This window comes from Oryx dammah, unplaced genomic scaffold (assembly GCF_014754425.2).
Source record: "Oryx dammah isolate SB20612 unplaced genomic scaffold, SCBI_Odam_1.1 HiC_scaffold_12, whole genome shotgun sequence".
Taxonomy (NCBI): Eukaryota; Metazoa; Chordata; class Mammalia; order Artiodactyla; family Bovidae; genus Oryx; species Oryx dammah.
The window spans coordinates 32,008,185-32,033,735 of NW_024070196.1; the positions used below are offsets into that span (position 1 = coordinate 32,008,185).

General features: G+C 35.4%; 1 protein-coding gene across 1 annotated transcript in view; it reads right to left on the reverse strand.

Moving 5' to 3' along the window:
- Positions 1 to 218: 218 nt before the first annotated feature.
- Positions 219 to 25,551, reverse strand: part of FAT4 (FAT atypical cadherin 4) — a 184,030-nt gene continuing 158,697 nt past the window's right edge. The window contains exons 10-17 of the mRNA XM_040250540.1: positions 24,879 to 24,983; positions 19,904 to 20,211; positions 16,479 to 16,564; positions 15,370 to 15,549; positions 12,946 to 13,070; positions 10,864 to 11,081; positions 6,549 to 6,810; positions 219 to 4,107 (exon numbers count right to left, since the gene is read on the reverse strand). Coding sequence (XP_040106474.1) covers positions 2,243 to 4,107; positions 6,549 to 6,810; positions 10,864 to 11,081; positions 12,946 to 13,070; positions 15,370 to 15,549; positions 16,479 to 16,564; positions 19,904 to 20,211; positions 24,879 to 24,983 — 3,149 coding nt within the window. The 3' untranslated portion in view covers positions 219 to 2,242. The remainder of the gene's footprint in view (positions 4,108 to 6,548; positions 6,811 to 10,863; positions 11,082 to 12,945; positions 13,071 to 15,369; positions 15,550 to 16,478; positions 16,565 to 19,903; positions 20,212 to 24,878; positions 24,984 to 25,551) is intronic.

Genomic DNA, 25,551 nt, shown 5'->3' on the forward strand with positions numbered 1-25,551 from the left:
TAATACTAAAATTCATAGGGAAATACTAAAATATGTTGGCTCATGCCAGGTGACAAAAAATTGCCCCAAATTAGATTAACATCTTACACTCAGTCCCTAAATCATGTTACATGAATATTATAATTTAGGTTATACTCACATTTTATTTTCTACTTGAAGGAAAAATAATCATCTCAACATTATTAAATAACAAAATAATTCTGGTACATATCTCAATCTGTTGTTATTATTAAAATATTTTATTTACTAAAGGCTTTTACATATTTTATATACTAAAAACTTTTACAGATTGTTAAAATTTGTATTCAGTAAGAGACAGCCAGTGGGAGAGGATAATATTCTCAGCAAATATTAGGTATGGGACAGGTATTTAATTACAAAAAGTTCTGAGATTGTGACATAATTTGCAGAAGGCCTGTTATTTCAGATACAGATATTTATACACCTGTGGGTTTGTTCTAGGCTCGTCTCTTCACCTGGATTGTTTCACTCTTGGGTGACTATGTGAAAATAGGGGTTTGTCTTGGCTAAGATAGCATGTAAAATTTGTTTAGAATTTATGCAGCAGAGTGATCAATAAATTAAAGACAGGTATGCATAAGCAGAGTTTTCACTGTCATTCTTCCTAACCACCACTGGGTATAGAAAATTTGGAGTTGAATCCTTGGAGAAAATGAGACCCAGACATTTTTCCATAATTAGCTTTAATTCATTGCCTCTCCTATTATTATAAGCCTGGTTGAAAGCTGGCCTTTAGTGAACATGCTCTACTGGGAACTTCCAAGCATTTATTGCCAGAATGCTTAAACCAGGTTCATCACAAAGTCAGTTCCCTAAGACCCAACTTAGTCTAGACTCATTATGCTCTAGGGAAGTCCAAGAACTCTGACAGGTAGGAATGCACTAAAGCAACCTTAAAATATCTGTTCTGGCAATCATCCATATTCATGTTTTTAAAAAGAAAATGATGTTGCCCATATATCATTCAACTTGCCATACCCTATTGACAAGTGAAGACTTTTCTCAATTGGGCATGGAAAGAGTCTGGGAAAATGAAAAATGAAAATTACTCTATGAATGCAAAGTATTTTAAATAAATATTTTAATTCTATTGTTGGCATTTAAAAGTAGAAAGCATACAGTATGTTACAAATATCAAACTGTGAAAAATATGAACGTTACATAAGTAACAATGTAAAAAAAGTATTTTCTTACCTTCCCTGAAAGTAAGAAAAATATTCAGCATAGGAAAATATCAGTATCAAAAACACAGCTTCGGTGTAAAAAAAGAAAAGTTTTTACATGGTATTAAAAAAAAAAGGATTTACAAAATGACAGAAAGTAAGACTTGTTGAAATTTGACTTTATATAAATTATAAAAACTGGGTACTTGGGGTAAATGTTAAATGGTTGAAAACTAAGTCCAATTACAGGCTTTCTTTAGGTCAATTCTTTAAAATTTTCAAAGCATAGAATATTTTTCAATAAATAACTTTAAAAAATGTCTCTGAGAAGTGCTGCTAGGACCTCATTCCTTACAGGAGAGCGGCAGTGTCCTGGTGACAACATGCAGTCATTTTGTTCCAAGTGGAAGCCTGATGAAAGTCAGAAGACCAAAACTGTTTACAAAAACGTTTTAGAATTTTTAACAGAACTTTGTAAAAAATAAAGTGCTGAACAAAATGACTTAATTTTAGTACCCACTGTCATGAAAAACATTCAATTATTCAGACAGTTCAGAGCAACATTGAATACAGAATCTATAATTCTGAAAAGTGTTAATACTTAGTCTTTCATTTAAGGATAGGAGGGCTCTTTCTACACTTTACAAAGATGGATTAAACCTCAAGGATCTTGCAATGCAAAATATAACAATAATAATACAATGGAAACAATACACATACCCCACGGTGAAAGCACGAGTTCATTTCAGCAACGGTATTCATTTCAAAAGTCACAAATCAAACACTGGTAAATAAGGAAAAAAACTTTCCAAATGCTGCATGCCACATAACTAGTTACAAAATACGATGCATGCAGGAAAAGAAATTTAACCAAGCATATTTAAATTAAAAGAGTTGTTTTGAGTCTGTTTCAGCAGCATTGTGGTTATTATTTTTAACTTTCCCTCCAACAACCAGTCCCTACTGGCCTCTTTTGCAAACGTGACCCACCCTAGTGGGCAACCTTACCATCGTCTGTTTCTTGTTTTTTATATTTTTATAATGTCAGTACACAGAGTTCACACATACTGTTCTGCCTCCCCATCTTTGGGGGCTGGCTTAGTTGTCCCACCTTTGCCTTCTTCATTAGCTGCTGCTTTTTCTGGAAGAGATGCCAAATCTTTAAAAACATCTACATAGTGGCCGAAGCCAGGGCCCCAGTTCAAAAGGTTGTCCCAGTTGAAATTCCCTGCTTGCTGCCCAAGCTTCAAGGGCAGTGTGTTGTCAGCAACCCCCGGTGTTGCTGCCTGTGTGCCCACAGGTCCCCCCTCAGCCCTGCGGCCGTGATACCTTCTAGGCTTCAGTCTGGCTCCATAATTATCTTCATCATCTGCATCTGATTCATTGACTTGAGATAATTTGGGCATCCTGGAAGTATATACCATGGGCTTTTCCCTGTCATACTCCATTTCTGAGCAAGTGAAAGACTCGTGTGAGTCACTATCAGAAGAAGATTCTGGAGCCGGGATGCCATCCGCCGGATTCCGTGTTCTGGACAGGGGTCTTCTGCAGTCCTCTTCTGAAGAAGACCTCCCGTGATCTGCACTGCAGATACTTGGGTTTCTGGGGCGAGGCGTGTTGAGCCTCTCCACCTCTTCAATGGAGAGCCCTACTGGTGGCGAAGATTCCAGAGGGATCTGCCCAGTGGGCTGCTTCAGGCGACTCCCTGGCCTAGAGCCATGTGATGCCATGGCTTGAGGACTCTTGCTTCTCCTTCCCAGCCTCGTGGCATAGTTGAAAATGCCAGGCTGGCATGCGTCACCATGCATCTCCAAAGTATTTCCATCCCTCATAGGGAGATGCAATTCCCTGGCCGGGCTGTTCCTGTAGAAAGTGGAGGACTTGGAGAAAGGGGCTGGACTGTGTCGAGACAGAGGGTTGGGAGTCGGGCAAGCCGAGTGACTAAGGGAACTGGATCTCAGACCTTGACTGTAGGAAGGCTGGTACGTCAAGCTGCTGGCTCCCAAGGGCATGGGGGACTGCCTGGCAAAACCCAGGGGGCTATGCCTCTGGATGGAAAATTTCGGGGTGTGGCTGCGGAACTGCTTGTAGTGTTGGATGATGTCGGCATCCGAAGGGGCGATGCTGCTGGCATTGTCGATGTCGTAATGCTCTATTTCCTGCTCAGGTGAAGCCAGAGGGGCACTGGGGATGGTTTCTGAGTTGTGGGGAAGATCGGTCTCATCATAGATGAGGTAGGGGTTTTCCCTCTCAATGATGTCTGGCTTCGGGTTCCCTTCAGGCTGTTTTCTCACGGTCATGTCCTCCCCATAGGGAGGGATGTTGTCGGGGTCATCGAAAGCAACATTCTCACTTCCCTTTTTCTTCTTCTCCTTCGGCTTCTTCTCCTCTTTGGGACTGTTGGCCTTCTTGCCCCTGCACTGATTACACAGGATGAGGCTCAAGACCAGGAGGGCCAGGACGGTGGCACAGCTGCCCACGATGGCGGGCACAGCCCACAGGGGCAGGGAGATCTCCTCGGGGCCTGGACTCAGGACACAGATGTGGCCTCCAGGGCTTCCAGCCTTGCACACCCTCCCCAGAGGACAGGAGACGCCAAGACAGGCCACCACCATCTCACATGTCCTCCCTGTGTGCGACTCCGGGCAGCTACAGGTGAAGCCGGAGTGCAGGCCTGGCTCACAGCTGCCCCCGTTCTGGCACGGGTGGGAGGCGCAGTCCCCGGGGGGCACGCACTTGTACGCGTACCACTGGTTGATGCACAGCAGGTCTCCCCAGCACGGGTTGCTGGCACAGATGTTCGGGCCGCGGCAGCCAATCTTCACAGAAGGATCCGTCTTAGAAATGGAGGCCAGGCTGTGTTTCCCACTGAAAGGAAGACTCTCGCCACCATACAGCACAGAAGCGATGCAGCCATCAAACCCTGCAGGGGCAAGAAGGAGCTGTAAGGTGTTTTAGGGAAAACCAAATGCTTAAAAAGGCTCCACTCATCTGGCAAAGGGAAGCTTTGCAATCACATCATGAGAGTTGAGAAACCACAACCTCACAGCCATCTCCAGTTGTAAGGCAATAAATCTGTGCCTGTTAAAATGTAAGTTAGCAAGATGTATAAGACTGCCATGACCAAAAGGTGGAGCAGATTGAGGGGATCCTGCTCTTTCTGAAGATTTACGAAGGGCTCAAACAGGCTGAGTTTTCGTTTATCTCTCCTTTGATTCAGTCATCTATTGATTTTATTTTTATAGTTTATATACAAAGAATTACATAAAAATAAATTTTAATTTAAAAATACTTTAAAAAAAAAACAAAATAGGCCAATAACTTCAATCATTAGCTTTTGTGGTTTTAATGGAGGTGATATTGCTCCCAAGGAGCTGAACATAAGTTCCTGAGGAACAAAAGAAAAATCTTAGCCATTACCATGGCTTGTGGGCTTCCAAAGGGCAGATATAGAATATGCCTGTAGCATTCACATTTCATACAGTAGTGATGGCAGGGATTAGGAAACAAGGTCTAAAACAGCTCTTTAGGGAATGGTGATTTTTTAAAAAAATGTTTGAGAAAGACTTTATTAGACAAATATTTGTGTGCTAATACTGCTAACACTTCAGTCACAGAGTTCAAGAATATATCTTGCCACTAACAAAAGGGTGTGATTTACATTGGCTTATTTTCTTACAACATCCAGATGAATTAGCATCCATATTCTAAAAGAAGTTAAATATGTAAGAACTAATCATGATGTAGGCTGTAACTTTCATGCTTTGACTATGTTACTCCGTCATGCATTTGTCAATGTTCCTTTTCTTTGAGGCATCATCCCGCCCTAGCGTCATGCCCACCCCATTTCCATAAGCTCCTGGGACATCTGCTTTTGTTCCTACTCTTCCTGGTTTTCTTCCTATGAATTAGTCCCCTTTCTGTCTCATTTTCTACGAAACGAACGCTGACTCTTCGAATTATCCAAGTAAGGCCTTAGGCTTTCTTTTCAGTCTACACCCTCACACTTGCTTATCACATCCATGCCTAGTGCTTCAGTTACTTGCTTGACATGAGTAATTCCTAAAGATGTATCTCCAACTGGTCTACTCTGGATTTCTAGCCCATCTACCCAAAGGCCTTTCTCAAAGGTGCTCCAAACTCGGAGAACCCCAAACCAAAACCTTGATGTTCCTCATAGATATGCTTATTTTTGTACCATTTGCAGTTTTCTCTCATAGTGGCACGACCCTTCTAGTTGGAAGGTCAGAAACCTCTCTGAATTTTATCAAAATCATTAACATTTTATTTGATTGTCATTCCTGATATTATTCCCTATCCCCTTCTTGTAAATCTCCTGCCACCACATAGTCAATCCTCACAAAATACATTGGCTAGATCACTGCAGTATCTTCCAGCTAACTTATGCAAGTCCCCTCTTGTCCTTCTCCCATGCACTTTCCAGAGTGTAGCCCCAAAGATCTTTATTATCACTGAATATCTAATTTTGATACTCCTATGATTAATTTTTCAGGTATTTTTCAGTAATTTTGATACTCCTGTGATTAACTAACTTCTCACTGTTCCAAGAACAAGATCAAGATTCCCACATGCTCTAGAAGACTTGTCATTCTCCAACTTCATCTTTGATTTGTGACATCAGTCCTCAGTGTTGTGGGTTCTGTGATCCTGACTATCTATTTTTCCCTCTTTCATTCTCATCAATATAAATTAATTTTTCATTTCCTGCCATCCTCGTTTTCATGACAGTTTCCAGAGAAGTCTCCCTTTCTCCCTTTTTGGCAATCTCTTAGAATTCTATGTTCTTCCTCACGTCATTTTTCGTAGGTTAAAATAATGTATTTCCTTATGTAATGATTTGATTGATGTTTGTCTTCCTTACAGGACCATGCATTCTATGGAAAGAGTCCACCACTGTAGTTCATGCCAAGTACCTACAGGGCTCTGTAAATATCTGTTGTGTGAATGCACAAATGGATGAGTAAATGAATGAATGTATAAATAAATGTTCAGTGCACAAGGAAAGGATCAAAACATCCTGGACTGAATTATGAACTTGGTAGAAAATGGCTAAAGAAAGTGATGGCCAATAATTTATTACTAACCTTCTAAAGATATTTATGATGGTCTTGAAAAGTAAAAGTGGACGTGTCAATCGCTCAGTCGTATCCGACTCTTTGCGACCCCATGGACTGTAGCCCTCCAGGTTCCTCTGTCCATGGAATTCTCCAGGTGAGAATGCTGGAGTGGGTTTTCATTCCCTTCTCCAGGGAGTATTCCTAAAGGATGTTATCAGGCATCTAGCTACTTTTATAGGAACAATTTTACCTTTCTTTTGTGCCTCCAGTCAGCACAAGCATTTACCTGTTTGAGCATCTCGATGAGCTTGATTGGGAGGAATTCCTCCAAGAGATATAGTGAGCACGTCCAGGCCACCAAAATCCTGAGTAGGGTGAATGATGTCTCTGTTATGAATTCTGTCAACAGACAACACTGTGGCTGTTCCATTTTTCCCAATTAGGAAAGTATGCCAGTGGCCATCAGCAACATAGACCTCAGGAATATTTCTCTCCACTTTGCCCGCAATTCCGGCATCTGATGTAAAATGTACTTTGCCATTCTTAATCTGTAAAACATATGAAAAATAATGTAGAATTAAACTATGATATACTTGAATAAAAGCAGAAGTATAAAGAAACTAAGACACTGATCAACTTAAAGCAGAGAGAATACTTGAGGAGTCTGGTTGTATGAGAGTATATTTACTTATATTGCCTTTACAATTTTAAGTAACATATACCTTCATATTTAATAGGTTCACATTTAATAATTTCAAGGTATTCTTATATTTATAACTAGTTTTTCAAGATGTATATATTCATTTTCCAGAACACAAGTGAGATAATAATAGAGTGAATACTCCTCTTAGGATAAGTAAATCACACCTTTTTATGATTACTTATATTTTAATGGCACTTGCAAGTTAAAAAAAAATTGTTTAGTAAATGGCCCACGGCTATCAAAAAATACTAAAACTACATCCAAAAAGAGAAATCAGTGCTTAACTAAAAATGAAGAATAGTTGGAAAAGTAAAAACATAAATACATTGTTTTACCTGTCATCTATTACACACTGGAATTTTATTTTATTTTTAATTATGCTTATTATTTATATCATTTATTGAGATGACAAGTATGATGAATAAAGGGTGAGTTCTTAATAATGAGGTGTCTGGGCAAGTCTTTATTTTGGCTGTCTTTTAATATTTATCTAAGGGATATTTGGTTTCTTTTACTTTGCCCACTAGAACATTGGGTAACAGGAAGCTCTTACTCCAGTTTCCAGCTCCCAGGTTTCCAGTTTTCTAAGTAGACACTTAGAAAATGAAATAATTTATAAGCAGGATGAAAAGAGCATAATCCCGTCACTACTGCCAGAGGATAAAGTGGCACTGAGCATCAAATGACGGGAATGAAAGGATGGATCCGTTTATTTTGTCACTCAGATCAAATGTTATTTATACATGCAACAAACACATCTGGTAGAACTAAAAATGAGTTCATTTTTACTTTGTGGAAAATATGCCTAACACATTTACATACGTTATTCATAATGTAATATTTTATTAAAGCTGTTTCTCCAGATAATAATATATCCCAGTACTGAACCCAGGACAAAAAAAGAAAATTGTGGTTAAATGACAGTAATATCATCAAATGGACAAAGTCTCATGAAACACACAGGAATTATAGCAATTCATCTTAGGGTCTAGCCAGTGTCCTTTTTGGAAAGAAGCCTTCCGAAAAGACTTCTCCAAGCTTCATGTTTCTCTCCTAATTGATCACACCTTGTCATTCTTTCATTTGACCAATTTCTGGTGAAAAGGTCCATGGAACACACCATGTGTGGAGTGGGGTGAATAAGAATCTATGTTTCCATTACAACATTCTTCATGTTCTACCTCTCCCCAGTAAGGCTTTACCTAACTCTTCTATCCACCCTAGCTGGCAAAATATCATGTGCACTTTTTGCTTGGTTTTATTTATTCATAGATTGATTTGCTCATTTATTTATTTATTTTTGACTCTCTAGGGCTTGGGATCATCCAAAGTCTGTATAGCATACCCGGCCTTACTTCAAAACAAAAAACAAGCAAACTATATACCAAAACCAGAATGATTTGGAGTAGATATAAAGTCCATCGCCTAACATTATTGCATTTCCAAATAAGGAGATAAATCAAGTGAGGGGAAAGAGAGATATGTGAAACACTTTAAATACAGTGTAAAACCCATGATACATCAGAATGCTTTTCTTGTGTTTTGCTCTCTGAATTTTTCTCTCCTTAGTTTCTTTCTTTCTTTTTTTAATCTGAATAAAGAAAGAGAGAGAGAGAGAAAGCAACTGTCAGAAACTAAGCCAAAAAAGAAAGAAGAAAACCAGGACCCATGGTCACTGATAAACTAATTGATAAGTAACAGTACATTCTAACTAGCTTCCTCGCCCGGATAAGCAGATCGTATTCCTGTCATCCAAGTAACTTGCCTGCTTACAACAGTCACTCTCTTCCTGTCTGTTCAGTTCTCCTTAATCACTGTTTGTTTTTTTCTAATCTATTTACTCTACCTGCCAAACCCCTTAATCTCTGAAAAGCTACCTTTCAAAATTTTCATACAAAGGAAATGTGAATGGCCTGCATTAGTCATTATTTTGATTCAATTTCCCTTCAGGAAGAAAAGAAATCTCCAAGTGCTTGCTACCAATGTAACAAAATCTGGAGAAGTTGCATGCTGCTGTCCTGTTGGAAATGCAAGATTTTTATGGTGGTAAAAACGGATCCTGACATTCAGCTTCTTCCTTGAGGAAGAAAAATATTCTGTCTCTGATTTCTCCAAGCACATTGTTTTTGTATCTCTTGGCTTAAAGAGATAACATACAGAAATATTTCATATGTCATTTAAATGGCACGAAGACTTGGAAGAAGCTGAACAGATAATGCACAGACCTCAATGTCAAAGCCTCTCAATGCATATAAAAAATGTTTCTTGTAAGAATATGCAGGGCTACTGCTTTCTTTACTTCCAATACACTTTTCAATGAAGACTATAAGCACCAAATAACATTAAACAGTGACTTAGGTGTTTTGTTTTGCAGTTACTCTATTACTTCTGGAACTGGGCTCTTTGTTTCAATAATGGAGGTAAAATTATAACTTGAAGTTATTCTCCAACTGGATTAGGGCAGAGTTTCTCAGTCTCAGCAGCACTGACATTCAGACTGGATGGTTCTTTCTTACAGGGTATTGTGTTGTGTGTTGAAGGATATTTACCAGCATATTTGACTCCCAACCACTAGATGCCGGTGGTAGTGCCCCTCTCCCATGCCCCCAACAACCATGACAATAAAAAATGTTTCCAGGCTTTGGCAAATCAAAATCACCCCCAGTTGGGAATGGCTAGACCAGGGAGATTATGAGAATCTTAGAAACATTTCTTTTCGTGCTAAATATTTAAAGGTATATACAGACTTGCCTGGTGGCAGTAAAAAAATGTGCCTGATAATGCCGGACACACGGGTTCAATCCCTAGGTTGGGAAGATCCCCGGAGAAGGAAATGACAACCCACTCCAGCATTCTTGCCTGGAAAATCCCATGGACAGAGGAGCCTGGTGGGCTACAGTCCATGGGGTTGCAAAATAGTCAGACATGACTTAGCAACTAAATAAGAGGCCATGTACCAACCAGAGTTCTCTTGGATGGTGAGAAATTTTGAGAATAAAGAGGCTGAAGTTTAGAGGTGAATGTCTGTTTTTATTTTTAGCATTGTATGTGAATTGAACCTTCTAATTTTCTAAGTATATTGCTTCTTTCTTTATAAACTAAGCTTTTGGTAATTTTCAAAATATTGATATATAAGTGGAAATAATTCAGGAAATATGGGTTTGTTTTCTTAAGAATTTATTAATATAAGTTCTAATAATTCTGCTGGTAATATAAAAATACAAGCAGAATTATACTGAATATATATATATATATACATAAAACACATTTACAGCTGAGGAAAAAAAGGTGTAAAAGAATAATGATAAATCAACCATGAAATATAATGTTGCAGAAGTATTTATTTAGAAATTATTTGGAGACGCTAACTGAAATTTTACTTCCAATAAATTCCAAAGATATTTAATTGCACAGGTGTTACATGGATAGTGAATCAAATATAAATATGTTCCAGAATAAAGGCAGAAAATTAAAAAAAATTATTATTGTCCTGCCAATTAATATATACATATAAGTGTTTGGAATAATTCTTGGAAAAAAGGTATTTTTTCCATTTCAAAGACACTTTTTGGTTTTACTTTGTTTTAAAGTAGGATTAAAAACAATATAAATTTTTTGTCTGGCAAAATAGATTGCAACAAATTCTTTCTTTGCTGGCCTACCCAGCAGTGGTCTCTATTCTAAACAAAAGTGTTTAGAAACCAAACCATTCAGATCTTTGTTACTCTGGCCAATGCCTGAGGAATAGTTAAGATAGATGATATTGGAATAGTGCCCAGCATTAGTCGGAACTCTAATGGATTGTAAAGAAAAGGATAGAAATTATGGGAGAAGTGATTTAAACCATGACACAGCAGGCGGTCTAATCAAATGAAGTCACCATTAGCTTTTATCTTACCTTCACAGTAGTGTAATTGCTGCTTTCTTGGATATGGATTAAAATGCCATTCTCGCTTCTTGTCCTGAATTTTACTTCCAGACTGTTCACACCAAAAGGCTCCAACATGGCACCTCGGATGCTCTGTCTCAACAAATATTCCCGCTTCTCATTCTGACTCATGTGGTAGTCCAAGCGCCCTTTGCCTTCTAATGATAAGGCTGTGTCCGGGGTAATAGCTGAAAGACAACAAAGAAAGATAAACATGAATGCATCCAACAGGCACTTTTTAGAGTTTCTTTGGTGACAAAAATTTATAAAACTTAACAATGAAATTATTAAGGATTTGGAATCAGTGTCCCCTAATCCTCCTCTGAGAAAATAATTGCCACTTGAGATTATTGTGTGAGTTGATTTCAAATGCTTAAATCTATGTCAGAACCATGAAATGTAAAACATTTTGTTACAATTATTCATTTAGAAAATATTCATTAAAATATTTGATATATGCTATATACACTATGAATACCTGGAGAGACAGCTATGCTTTAAAAATATACAGCTGAAAAATTTAATGACAAGTTTCATTGTGTTTCTAAAATGAATAATCTTTAAAGTCTCTAACATGGAAAATTTGAACAAAGAAGGGTACAAACATTCATATTTGCAACTAACTTTATTAGTACTAATAAGTATGTAGATTTAATTTGCAACCATGTATAATTAGAATATATATTATATTTTCATAATCTAATAAATCTTCACACTTCTGAAGTACATAAGTGTGTTATAGCTAACAGATCTAAAGAAAGAACATGAAAAAAATGAGCTCAAAAAGATTTCAGCAGTGAACAGTATACACTTTAAGAAGGTAAACTATGTAGTGTGAATTATACCTCAATTTTTAAAAAATAACCACAGGCTTTTCTCAAGTGAGTGGCATTTTATTTTCCAAATATAATTAGATTCCTACTTACTAAATACTCATTACTTAAAAAAAAATATCATGTGAAAATGCACTTTTTCTGTATTTCAATTTTATCCTAAATAAACACAAACATACCTCGCTACTAAGATCTACTTAATCATAAATTTCTATTCATTCTCATAGCAGAATCAAATGACTACTTGAAAAGTGGTCAGATAGGTGCAATGATTCAGGTAGTAACCACTTATCTGACAACAAAGCAATTTTATTAAAAAGATTCCATTAGAGTTAGTCATATACAGCCAGAAATTAGAGAATACCATTCTCTAATGATGGAGAAGGAAATGGCAACCCACTCCAGTATTCTTGCCTGGAGAATCCCATGGACGGAGGAGCCTGGTGGGCTACAGTCCATGGGGTCACAAAGATCGGACACGACTGAGCAACTTCACTTCACTCACTTCATACTTTATCACTGGAGAAGGAAATGGCAACTCACTCTAGTATTCTTGCCTGGAGAACCCCATGGACAGAGGAGCCTGGCTGGCCATGGTCCTTGGGGTTCGCAGAGAGTCGGACACGACTGAAGTGACTAAGTAGTCTCTAATGAACTCTTGAATATCATTAATATCTTATAATAATATTAGGGTTTAGAAACAAATAACTAATAAAAGAATTTTAAAAGTAATATTCAAAACCAATTGCAATAATTGCAATTTAAAATTTAAGTATCACCTTTAACTATAATAGATTTTATTGCCATTGCATGTTTTGAACTTACTGTCCAGCAATTCAGTACTTTTACTTTTCAACCAAACACAACATGTTCACCAGAGAAATATCCCATAAAGGTAGATAATATTAAACCAAAACCTGAATATAGCTCTGGTATTGTACATTTCCAAGCATCCCTATAGGTAAAACAACTAAATGATATATTTATAAAATGAAAACTAAGGACATATTTAGTAAATATTTCTAAAAGGATTTCATGCTCCCTTGGGTTGAGAACATGAATTAAAACATGTCAGTCTATTTTACCAATTATTCCCCATTTAATATTTTCAATAACATCAAAACATAATACTTTTAATTCAATTACATATTTAGGTACATATATTTATACTTTTCATGGTCATTAGAATTTCCAGTGGAAGATAAAATAGCTTGCATACATTTTTCACAGTATTTCCCAGTCAGTCCTTCCCTGCAATGACACTGCTGCCATGACCAGTAATCTGTACACGTGCCACCATGTTGGCAAGGACTGTGAGTACAAGCGCCTTCTAGTCTGGGGCATCTAAAATAAAATCAGAGTAAAGACACATAAAGCACAAAGCCGGCAGGGGGAGAAATTTGATAACATTACATATAAACTTTTATTAACCTGTTCAGTTTTCATGAACTCAATTCTTTGAAACTTAGGTTGCAGCTATATTTGGAGCATCTCATCAAATGAAAAGTTGCCTTGTAACATATGCCCTGCCTCATTCATAAAAGACAAGATCAAGAAAACATCTTAAACAGTAAAGAAAGAGGTGATAATTTCTTCTTTACATTAATTCTTAACTGAGCAAAATTTCTTGGTCAAATAAACACTTTGGTTCATGTGCTCTCAGGGCTACATGTTTATTTGAGTACCCAGCTCCTCCATTAAATGACTCATGCAACTAATCTTTACTGAATGGCTACTACATGTCAAACGTGGTTCTAAGCATGGAGATAAAATGATGAAAAAAAATCCATGTGTTCATGGAATACTTTCTTTTTTTTTTTCCTTGTAGGGGAGGCAGACAAAAAACTTTAGATAAATGTGTAGTATGTTTAGAAAGAAGGAAGTTCTGTGGGAAAATTAAGGCAGAGAAGAAGGACTGGGAAAATTTGGGGGATGTTCCTGGATCTCTGGTTTAGAGGTTAGACAGTGAAGGAAGGATTTGTCTTCATGAAGTCCTAAATAAAGTGAGAGAGCAAAGTATATCTGGTCAAAGATCATTCCAAGCATAGCAAAGAGCCAAGTGAGAGAGTCCTGAAGTGAAAGTGTCCTTGGCAGGTTTGAGGAACACCAAATGGCAGAATATAGTCAGAACAGCGATGTGAAGAAGGAGAAGAGGTAGATAATGGTAAGGAAGATATGGATGCGAAAAGAGCTATGTCAGAAATGGCTGGGACATGACCTGAGGACTTCCATGTTTGCTGTCCATGCTGGACCTTTGCTGAACACTACATTAAAACTGCTGAATAGTTGCTGCATTGCAAAAAGGAAAGAATAATGCTGAGAAGCAGACTTTCCCTGGATTAAAGAAAATACACGTTCCCCTAGTAACAAATGAGGTGTGTTCCAGAATCCAATCATATGTGTAGAATAATTTTACTCTCCAGTCCAAAGTTTTGATAATAACTTGTGTAAGCCTGCATTAATTTCACTCTTTCTCCTACCAAATAAACAAACAAAGTGCTTGTTCATTTTCTTTCCAATAGGACATTACTTTGGGCTCCTCTGGAATCTGTGACCCTTAAATTCCAATCTGAAGATCCCAAATAAACTGCCTTTATGCCTCTTTACATTCCAGGTCCTTTTGGTTGAGGTCAGTCAACCAAGGGGAAGTCAGTCTTATAAATCAGGGTAAGAACTGATTTCTGTTTTTATTTTAATTTTTTCTCTGTTTGTTTTATATTGGAGTAGAGTTGATTGACAATGTTGTGTTAGTTTCAGGTATATAGCAAACTGATTCAGTGATATACATATTTCTATTCTTTTTCGAATTTTTTCCCCATTTAGGTTATTATAGAGTGTTGAGCAGAATTCCCCATGCTATCCAGTAGGTCCTATAGAGGACTGACATAACTTCTGTTTTTTAAGCATCATTCTGTTTGCTGGTTGGAGAAGGCAATGGTACCCCACTCCAGTACTCTTGCCTGGAAAATCCCATGGACGGGGGAGCCTGGTAGGCTGCAGTCCATGGGGTCGCTAAGAGTTGGACACGACTGAGTGACTTCACTTTCACTTTTCACTTTCATGCATTGGAGAAGGAAATGGCAACCCACTCCAGTGTTCTTGCCTGGAGAATCCCAGGGATGGGGGAGCCTGGTGGGTTGCCATCTATGGGGTCACACAGAGTCAGATATGACTGAAGTGACTTAGCAGCAGCAGCACCTGTTTGCTGGTGGATTGACATACCACATTTTGTCAGAAAGAGAGGAGGCAAAGGTGGTATAGAGACTGTGGTTGACCAAGTGCATGGACTGAGTTATTATTATCTGAGATGAGACAAAATACAAGGAGTGGGGTTGGGAGGAGTCAGGAAGGAAGGTCAGAAGTTCCGTCTTAAAATTAAGTGAAAGACTTGTTAGACATACACCCTGGATATTGCGTATGCTGTCAGATATGAGGGTAAAGTTCAGAGGAGAGGTCAGGTTTAAGATAAACATTTCAGAGTTATCAGCTTTAGAGACAGTACTTAAAACCAAGGGCTATATAAAATGACTTAGAAAAATTTTTTAATGACTTAATGAATATAGATACAAAACAGAAGTTAAGATGAGAAAAATCAGAGTATTTACAGTTTTCTTTACAATAGTAAGAAATGAGGTTGCCATACTGATCTAGGATCCCTTGTGCTGCCAAAGCTTGGCTGGGTTCCAGAGGCCTTCCATTGACTGCAAACTCCATTATACACCCGACAAAATCATGACTTTCTACGTGTCCTCTCCTCTGAAGGATTGGCTCTAGTGCTCTAATACCACCAACTGTGACTCGATTAGGCTGAACATCCAGAGTCCTACATAAGAAAGGAAAGATATGTGATTGGCACAGCATTGTAACTTAATTATACTTTAATCAAAAATAAGAAAGGAAAGATATGTATATTAGTATCAATGCAATAGATTCCTGTAGAATATTTAGTTTAAGAAAGGATGACTGTAACTTTTCCTGGCATATTTTAAGACATAGTACATATCAGTGGAAAACCTTACTTACAGGTGCATGTTTTCTAAACAGATACCTACAGGATTGTTAGATTTTTCAGGGTACAGAACATTACAAAACTATGGAAATAATATTTTCAGTTAGTCAAATGAGATGTATATAACAATGTTAAGTTTTTGAGAAGGCCCATACTATCAGAAAGAAAATAAAATGCAGTAGAAGTAAAAACGTTAATATTAATGTCAGATTACATTTTTCCTTCACTATGGAGATAATAAGGAATCGAGTAAGTCAATTAAAGCAAATGGATGATGTATCACTATTTCTTTTTCTCTCTCTGTAACTATTTCTATAAAAATCATTTATGTTTTAGGTGAGGTAAGATTGTATTTCACCTTCAGGCACTAGTGAAAAATATCTGTCAATCATTGTCACATACAACTTTCAAAAATACATTTAAAAGAGGATGGGATCCTTATCCTAACCTTCTTGCAGGACCCTGGTCACGTGCAACTATTTCATGGAGCTTCTGAAAGGGGATAGGCTATGTTAAGCTTTCCTTCCTCTAGCTTTATCCTCATCTGTACCACTTCATTTTTACACCATTTTTACACATTTTGTAGACTATTAACTTCTTGTTGTTTAGTATGAAAATCCCTTTAGAGAGGACAAAATATCTTCAACTTTTATATAATACTTAGTATAGTAAAATTATTTTAAAATATAATTTCACTTTGAATTTTAATTAATAATAAAGATCAAACTAATAATTTTACTTACCAGTCATCTGAAACTGCCACGTTACTAACAGTGCAGTATCCTGCTTCTTGGTTCTCAGAACAAGAGTCCACAGTTAAAGAAGCTGCCTATAAAGCAAGAGAAAGAAATGTTCAGTATGAACTATATCATCCCTGTTGTTCTTTATAGCTAACACTATCCAGGACTTATTTCTGCATGGACATGATCTTTAAGTTGAAATAAAATTTTGATATATTGGGTGGCCAGAAAGTTCATTTGGATTTTTCCATAAGATGTTATAGAAAAATCCAAATGAACTTTCTAAGTAACCCAATAGTATACTATAATAGTTTGTTTCTATGTGGACATGATTTTTAAATTGAATTAAAATTTTGATGCATTGAGTTGGCCAGAAAGTTCACTTGTTTTTTCCATAACAACTTATGGAAAAATTCAAGCAAGTTTTCTGAGCCACCCAGTAGTATAATACAATTATAATTCAGATGAAGCATTGGCAATATGGACTGTGGCCTGCCAGTCTCCTCCATCTATGGAATTCTCCAGGAAAGAATACTGGAGTGGGTAGGCATTCCCTTCTCCAGGGGATCTTCCCAACCCAGGGATCGAACCCAGGTCTCCAGTATTGCAGGCAGATTCTTTACTGTCTGAGCCATCAGGAAAACCCACAATTATAATACATGATTCAATTAGGAGTACACATTTCCTTTATATACTTAAAGCTAAAACTGTGAAACTATTACATGTAAGAAGTGGGAAAGTGCTTTAAAAAGTCTTCTTCAGCAGCCTTGTTTTACAGATGAAAGAATAAAAATGTCATTAATATCTCTTAGGATATCATATGTTAGGTGTGAGACAGCTTCCTGGGATTACAATCTTAAGAAAAATGCTTATCCTACTATCTAGCTATTCCAAAAAACAAACAAAAAAAATAGATGTCTAATTTTTAAAAAGTTATACCAATAATATTTCAGTCATATTCACAAAAAGATTTTGGAAGTATAATATAAATACTACTACTGCAACCTATGAAAATTGTAATACTTATAATAAAGATAAAGTTTGAGATGATTTAAACAAGTCATATAGATGCTCTTTTCATTTTTAAGAATCATCTTTATAAATGGCACATTATAGCATATTTATCTATAGTGTGAATGCATTATTATTTATTATTATATAGTAAATACCAACATCATTTAAATCACAACTTACAGTAATCATTTTTGTATCTTAAGAGATGCACATTCCCCTGAGAAAAAAACCTTCTGTTTAGTATGACATATTAATACTCCATTTGATCAAGAAAAAAAGTCATCAAGTCATGGTCATCAGGCTCAAGAATATGATGGAATTCAGGGCTCTCCATACTGGGCAGTGGCCACTGGGGATGACAGTGATCCACTTTAAGACCAAGCTTGTTGCATATTCGTGTTACTCTGTGCTCTGCAAGGCTGTTGTGATGCCCCTTCTTTGTTTTCCAAACAGCAGTGAAATTCTGCAAAACTTCACATATTTTCAGTGGTGAAATTATAAAGTTGATATTCAGAGTGTGGAATTTCACAGCATGGCTACTAAATAAAAAAAGGCCTGATCCCATATCCAGAAACACAGAACTGATGGTTTCTCCTAATGCAGAAAACCAAAGACTCTACCTAAATTTACTTGAATACCATAGGACAAGACTAATCCAACTTTCTCCACTTCTAGAGAAGAAAAATAAATACTATGAAAGCATTTATAAGAAGGATTGTCATTTGAGGTAAATTTTAATTAAAGCAAAGCAAAGGTAGGAAACATAAAACAGGGTGGTTAAGCAAGTTAACTAACATTACCTACAACTTAAATGCAAAAGAATCAGGTTTCCTGTCTTTCATTATGTATGGAAATGATTTGTTTCTTGAGTATCACATTTTTATCAATATCACAGATGATTTTGTGAGACTGACCATAAAAATATATATTTAGGTGGGATTTGTAAAAGTAGATCTTAAATACTTCATATTTCAGAAATAATAAATAGGGCCGATTTATACTTATTGTGTATCAAATATTACTGGCTAAACTATTTAAAAATTTTCCTATAAGTTGATTACTGTAACTGATTATAAACTTCATAAACTCTTATAAACTAGGTAAATTTCTTTCTTGCCACCTTCTCAAAGAAATTATCAACACTATCAAGTTTAGGAAACATTTACATTCTCAATTTTATGTCAAGTCTTTCATGCCTTTTTTAGTTAACTGTTTTAAATGTTAATTTTTCCAGTGATCTATAAAACTGAGTGACATTCAACCTCAGAAGAGGTATTAGGTTTTCATAATACAATATATGCTTATTTTGACTATTAATTTAAGCACATTTCCTTTCAATTTATTTCTAAGACAAAATGGTAACACATCTCTATGTATCCATTCTAGAGATTCCTAAACTTATCATAAGCTAGAGAGTCACATGGATATTTATGAATGCTTTAATTAGGAAAACTTGCATATGGCATCATATTTTCAACAATGTTAATACTTAACATATTTTTCTTATTTTCTAAAAGCTTGGTGACACAACTCAAAGGAAAAATACTTGAGGGGAAAGTTTTATTTGAATAAAAGCTCATTCAATTTCATCTTCACAGTTAAATGCACCTTCTCTTTTACTGTTGAATTTTTCTACCAGTACTGCTGTAAATTGAGATGTTTTTATCCTGTCTTTGCAATGATTCAGATCTGAGAAGTTAATGACTTTGCCAGTTTCCAACAAAATCCTTTTGAACCGTAGAAAGCGACAGATTCAAAATCCAGTAGGGGCCTTACTTTGGATGTATTCCGAAATAAGGGGAATTTTTTCCTCTGACTGAAGAAATAATGACAAGGGGTTCCACCCCCCCCCAAAACCTGATGACTGTGGTGATCCATTGCAAATGAACTGAAATAGATTTTTTCTCTTTCCTGTTGGGTATATCTCATACCTCTTTCTTTGTCCTCCCTCTTGCTCTCAAGTCCTTCTTTGATACAATCAAAGAATGCTCACGAAGTTTAAAGGGACCTTAGAGGTCATCAGGGAAAATCCTCTATTCTACACAAGAGCCCATGGACAACATCTTAGCAATATGGATACCTTATATATGCTTGGAGGGTTGTGATCTACTAAACCCCATTAGCTTCAACTCTCAGTGTCAGAAAATCACTATGGCTAATATAAGCTCCAATCTATGTATAACACCAGACTCCATGTTTGTTCTAATTCTGTCAGATTCAATATGACTGGGTACATCAATAAACAGGGACACTGCAATTTTCTAAATCCCTGTTCTCCAGGAGATTTTTCTCTAAGCGAATATGTTCAATTAAACTTAATTTTCACCACAATTCAAGCTTTAACATTTCAAGTTTCCAGCCTGGTTGACTGGATATACAACAATAAAGCAAATTTTAATGAGTGAATATCTTACCATTCCTGCTCTCCGGGCAATCACAGTGTGAAAATGTCCATCTGACACCTTCTTCATTGTGGTGAGCTTATAGGTACCACTGCCTAAATTATAAGAGAATCTTAACCTTTCTTCAGCAATTTCAAGGGCCAGAAACTCAGCCCTATCCCCTGTCTGGTTGTCATAGTTGTAAAGCAATAAAGCATGACTTTTAATAGTTGCAAATTTGACATAAATATAGTTGTTATTGGGATCCAAGCTGGGGAATTCCATGTATGATAACTCCTCAAATCCATAACTATTCAACTCGCAGTGTTTTCCAAAGACACCTGTAGATGGGAAAATTAACATTTTGACACATCACATTCAAGTAAAGATTTATTATATGACTTTTATTAAAATATATTAAAGTTACAATAATAGGTCATACTTTTAACAAATTTGTATTACTCTCCAAAGAATACTGTCTAAATTTAATTGAAATAGAAATAAAAAAGATTTCAAAAGCATATAAGAAATGATAAACTGGTAAAATTGTTTTTCTTTGGCAAATTAGGGAACACATCCTAATTAATCTAACTATGCTTTATTTTTTTTAAATAGAATTAGTGGAATGGAATATGTCTGAAGAGGTTTCTTTCCTGGAAAACGTTCAAAGTGATTTTGTCAATCTTTTTAAAGTTCAATATGCTGTCATTTTCAACCCAGTTACTTCCTTCATAATATACAATTCTTGAAAACAATTTTAATTCAACTAAGGATTGTAAATTTGTTTTTGACTAAAAACAAAATTAGTTCCTGCACTTGTGGTATTTTTGAGTCACAAAATTAAGAAAAGGAATCATTGCTTTCAGGGATGAAAATAACTGTATAAGTTTTTATCTCTCTCTCTCTCTCTCTCTCTTTTTTTTTTGTTTTATACCCTCTTTGGGTATAATTTACAGCAGCTACTTTGAAATAGCTTTCTGTTTTACTGAAATTCAGCATTCCCACTTGTTTGTGCTGGTTCTTTTTCAAACTTGAAAAATGACTTTTATTGATGTTACAATGCTATGCCAAAATTCTTTTCCCACAAATATTAGTAGACTGTAGCAAATGATTGGAAAATTAACCCATGCCAATACATCATAATTCATATTAACTTGCAAAGGTTTCATTCCTTCATTTTGGCTGTATATCTCATGTAAATGCATTAAATTTAGATTCAGGGAATTGTTCTGCTAGAAGAAATCAATGTCATCATTTTACAGAATATTTAAAACTTGTCCAAGGTCATGGAACCATGAGAAACAGAGCCAAAATTTGAGGCCAGATCTACTGATCATCTGGTTGTTTTGACTATGCTACATCTTATATCCAAATGTTCTTTAAATTAAAATGGCCTAGAATTTCCTTGTGTCATTTATCTTTTTTCTGTAAAGGTTGAGATAATATTTATTATAAATGAGTAGGAAATTATATAATTTATTTTTAATCATTAACACAAAAATTATCAGAATTATATGTATTATATATATCATATATACTATATATAGTACAAGGAGATCCAACTAGTCAATCCTAAAGATAATCAGTCCTGAATATTCATTGGAAGGACTGAGGCTGAAACTCCAATACTTCGGCCACCTGATGTGAAGAACTGACTCATTGGAAAAGACCCTGATACTGGGAAAGATTGAAGGTGGGAGAAGAAGGGGAAGACAGAGGATGAGATGGTTGGATGGCATCACCGACTCAATGGACATGAGTTTGAGTAAGCTTTGGAAGTTGGTGATGGACAGGGAAGACTGGCATGCTGTATGTAGTCTATGGGTTCACAAAGAGTTGGACACAACTGAGTGACTGAACTGAACTGATATTATATATGGCATATGTTTATTTGTGTATGTCATAAATATATCTATCATATAAATTTTATATAGAATAAAATTTCAAGTTTATATTAAATATATTTAATTATATACAGATTATGTAAACATACAGAAAGAGTAATCAAAGTTAAATACAAAGGAAAAATAAGGCATACAAAATGAAGTAGATTGTTAAAGAGAGATTTTCAGTTGTTCCCTTAGGTCTCTTATGATTAAGTTCTAATAAATCTATGAAAATATACTTAAAATTTTAATATAGGTTACTGGGAAGATGTTCTATATTTTATTTAAATTAATACTGTACTTTCAAACATGATAGTATATTTTATAGAATATATTATCTTTTTAAGGATTTTTATCATTTCCAGAGAAATGTAAATTTTTGTCTTTGAAATCATCTTAATGAGGATTCAAAACTGGCTTTCCAAATGGAATGCTATGAAACAAATCTACATAAAGATCAAAAGAAATTATTCAAATTACTTTAATAAGAAATATCAAGTGTATACAAAGCTATACACATATTTAAACATAACTATATAGGCTCTCTTACAAAGACTTAAGTACTTATGTTTTCTTTCTAAAACATAAGCTTATAAAAAAATTAAGTCTAAACAACAGCTCTTTCGCCTATTAGAAGGTAAACAGTGCAAAAGTTTTTCCAACTTCAAAATTATAGTTAAGATGTTCTTTTATAGGATTCACATGTAACTACTTCCAGCTATTTATTTGAAGTGTTCCATTTACCATTTTTATTTGTATGTTTCACCTACATTTAATTTATACTACTTTTTTCTTTTAATTCTATTTCTTTTTTCTCAAATCTGTATTGTTTCAAGGTTTTTTGTTTTGCTTTGCTTTCTCTTGTAAGGCTTCAGTTTCCAGCTGACAATATGCAAGTTTAAATAATGTTTCTTTTGCCTTTTCCACTGGAAAGAATAGGGGCATAAATGCATACTGTCAGTACATGTGATTTGTCTCTATTTTAATTTATATTATTACGCTAGTCCCTTGCCCCTGAGGATCTCTGGTATGGTGAAGAGAAGGTTTACTTGGACCCCCAAACCCTTCTACCCAAAAGGCAATGACTGTTGTATCAGCTGTACTGCAGCAACAATTTGTTCTTACTTATTATCAACTATATTATATCCTCATATGTACACATGAAATACAAAGGAATTTTTTTAAATGTAAAAACCTTTATTCAGTCACTCCAATCCTTTTATCTTTCCTTCCAAAACACAAGTTAAACCATGAAATTTGATTGTGGTTATGTGCAGAAATTTAAAATTTAAATTTACTTAAAATGGATAACCAACAAGGACCTACTGTATAGCACAGGGAACTCTGCTCAATATTATGTAACAACCTAATAGAAAAGGAAAAGAAGTTAAAAAAAGAATAAATACATGTATGTGCATAACTGAATCACTTTGCAGTTCACCTGAAACTAACACAACATTGTTAATCAAATATATTCCAACATAAAATGAAAGTTTTTTTTTTTTTTTAAAGAGATCATTGAAAGAAAGAAATTTTAGGAGATGTAACATTGTGGTTATTTTTAACATGATCTGCCTTTTACTGCTTCAAGTGCATTATTGGTGAGATTCTCAAGGATTTTTTTTTTTTTTTAAAGAGGTACTGTGAATATCATCTTGGACTGAAAATAAAATTGTGTTATAGTCACTATATCATTTTGGGATAGTTTTTTTTTTTTTTTTTTTAATTTTCTTTGACTATAGACAACGCCCTCAATTCCCAGGCCTCAGAACCATTGCTACAATACAAGGCTTACAATTAGATATTTTCATATTCTGTTTCCTTTTATCATTCTTTTGATATTGTGTTCTAGAAAAGAAAAACTGGATAGTCATGGAATTACTTGAAAATGAATTATTGTTACATTTACTGATTACTGTAGCTCAGCTGGTAAGTAATCTGTATGCAAGTAATCTGTCAGTAATCTGGTTCATTTCCTGGGTTGGGAAGATCCCCTGGCTTCTCCAGGACCCGCTACCCGCTCCAGTATTTATGGGCTTCCCTGGTAGCTCAGATGGGGAGACCTGAGTTGGGAAGATATCCCAGAGAAGGAAATGGAAACCCACTCCAGTATTCTTGCCTGCAGAATTCCATGTATGGAGGAGCCTGGCAGGCTACAGTTTATAGGGTTGCAAAGAGTTGGACATGACTTAATGACTAACCACAGCACAGAAACCTCAGATTTTTTTTAAGTTCTCTTTTCTGATATACATTGAAATTCATTTTTCAGGTCGATATAACTCTGTAATAAATATATTCAATAAAAAAATAGAGAAAATCCTTTCCTCTCTTTCTTATGGAAAATAGACAGGATCTCTAACTACCTGCAGGACCTCTAGAGATGAATACCATATTGTGGAGTAAAGCAGCCTTTAAATAAATGGAATAATCACCAACCTAAGAAACAAACCAAGTTAAAAGCTTCCTGCAAAGCTGTTCTCATAGTTCTTGGCTGTCCCAGGGCTGGGTAACATTTGGGTGAGACCTGGAAGGAATCTTTTAATTCATTCTGCTATGATGAATAAATATGTATATATACAAAAAAATTCTCTTTAGCAATTTTCTTCCTTAACAGAATACATTATTCTGAATTTTGATTAGTTACATGATATTATCTACAAAGCCTATATGAAAACTGCATGTCAAGTTACCAAATCCTTCTAACAGAAAAGGCTGAATTAATGCAAAAAACAAATGCAAAAAAAAAAAGGCAAAACAAAACAAAATGTTTCAACTATTCTCAAAGATTTTAGTAGAGAGTGATGTTAAATTGCACTTAAAGGATTTTTCATTTGATAGGCTGTACGCTAAAAAGCAGACATTCATGAGGTTTTGTGAGGAAATGTCCTGAAGAGACAACCTCAGATTTAATTATCTTGGACAGACTATTTTTCTAGTAAGAATCAAAACAATATACTCACTGGTATTTCCATAATTAACTTAGAAAATATTAAACCTTTGAGAAAACCTCCTGTGTGAAACTATTAATATTTTCTTAGTCACTCCATGACAAAATGAAACAAAACTACTAAACTCTGCCAAAATAGATTGATATTTTGTATCAACCACTAAATTATACTTACCAAATGGACAATGACAATAGTAGGACTCCACACCACTTTGACAGGAACCACCATTAAAGCAGGGGTTACATTCACAGTAATTGACTGAAGATTCACACATTTTCCCTGGAAAGTATCAAATTCATTTTTAAAAATTTACATAAATACATTAACACCATTTCTGCATAACCATATGTAATAATGTATCCTGAGAGATCCTATCGTTGGAGAAAAGAAGTAAAAGAACAGTATACTTGTCATGAGAACATTGGAATATTGTATTAGAGTTCAGTCTTATTTAGTTGCCTCATTGTAAAGATGTACATTGTAATATTTAGGAAGTAATTTGCATAATTATGTTGGAAAGAACTACTGTTTTCAGGGAAATCACAAATGGTGAACATATTTAAATGTTTTCACTGAATTTATTTTTTCTTGTCGATGCCACTTCATTTTTTATATAGTATAACTAGAAAGCTGAAACTTTTACATTATAATTTTCACCACAGAGACTTCCTTAAGACAGATTTTTCAAAGGTAGGAATGAATCTCATTTAGCTTATTTGCCAAATTACAATTCTTTCATTCGAGAAATATTCCTTAACTTTGACACACATGTTGTAAAGCAGAATCAGAAGTAATAAAAACCCATCAAACACAGTTTCAAATGCTTAGGAAGATTTATTCTTAACTA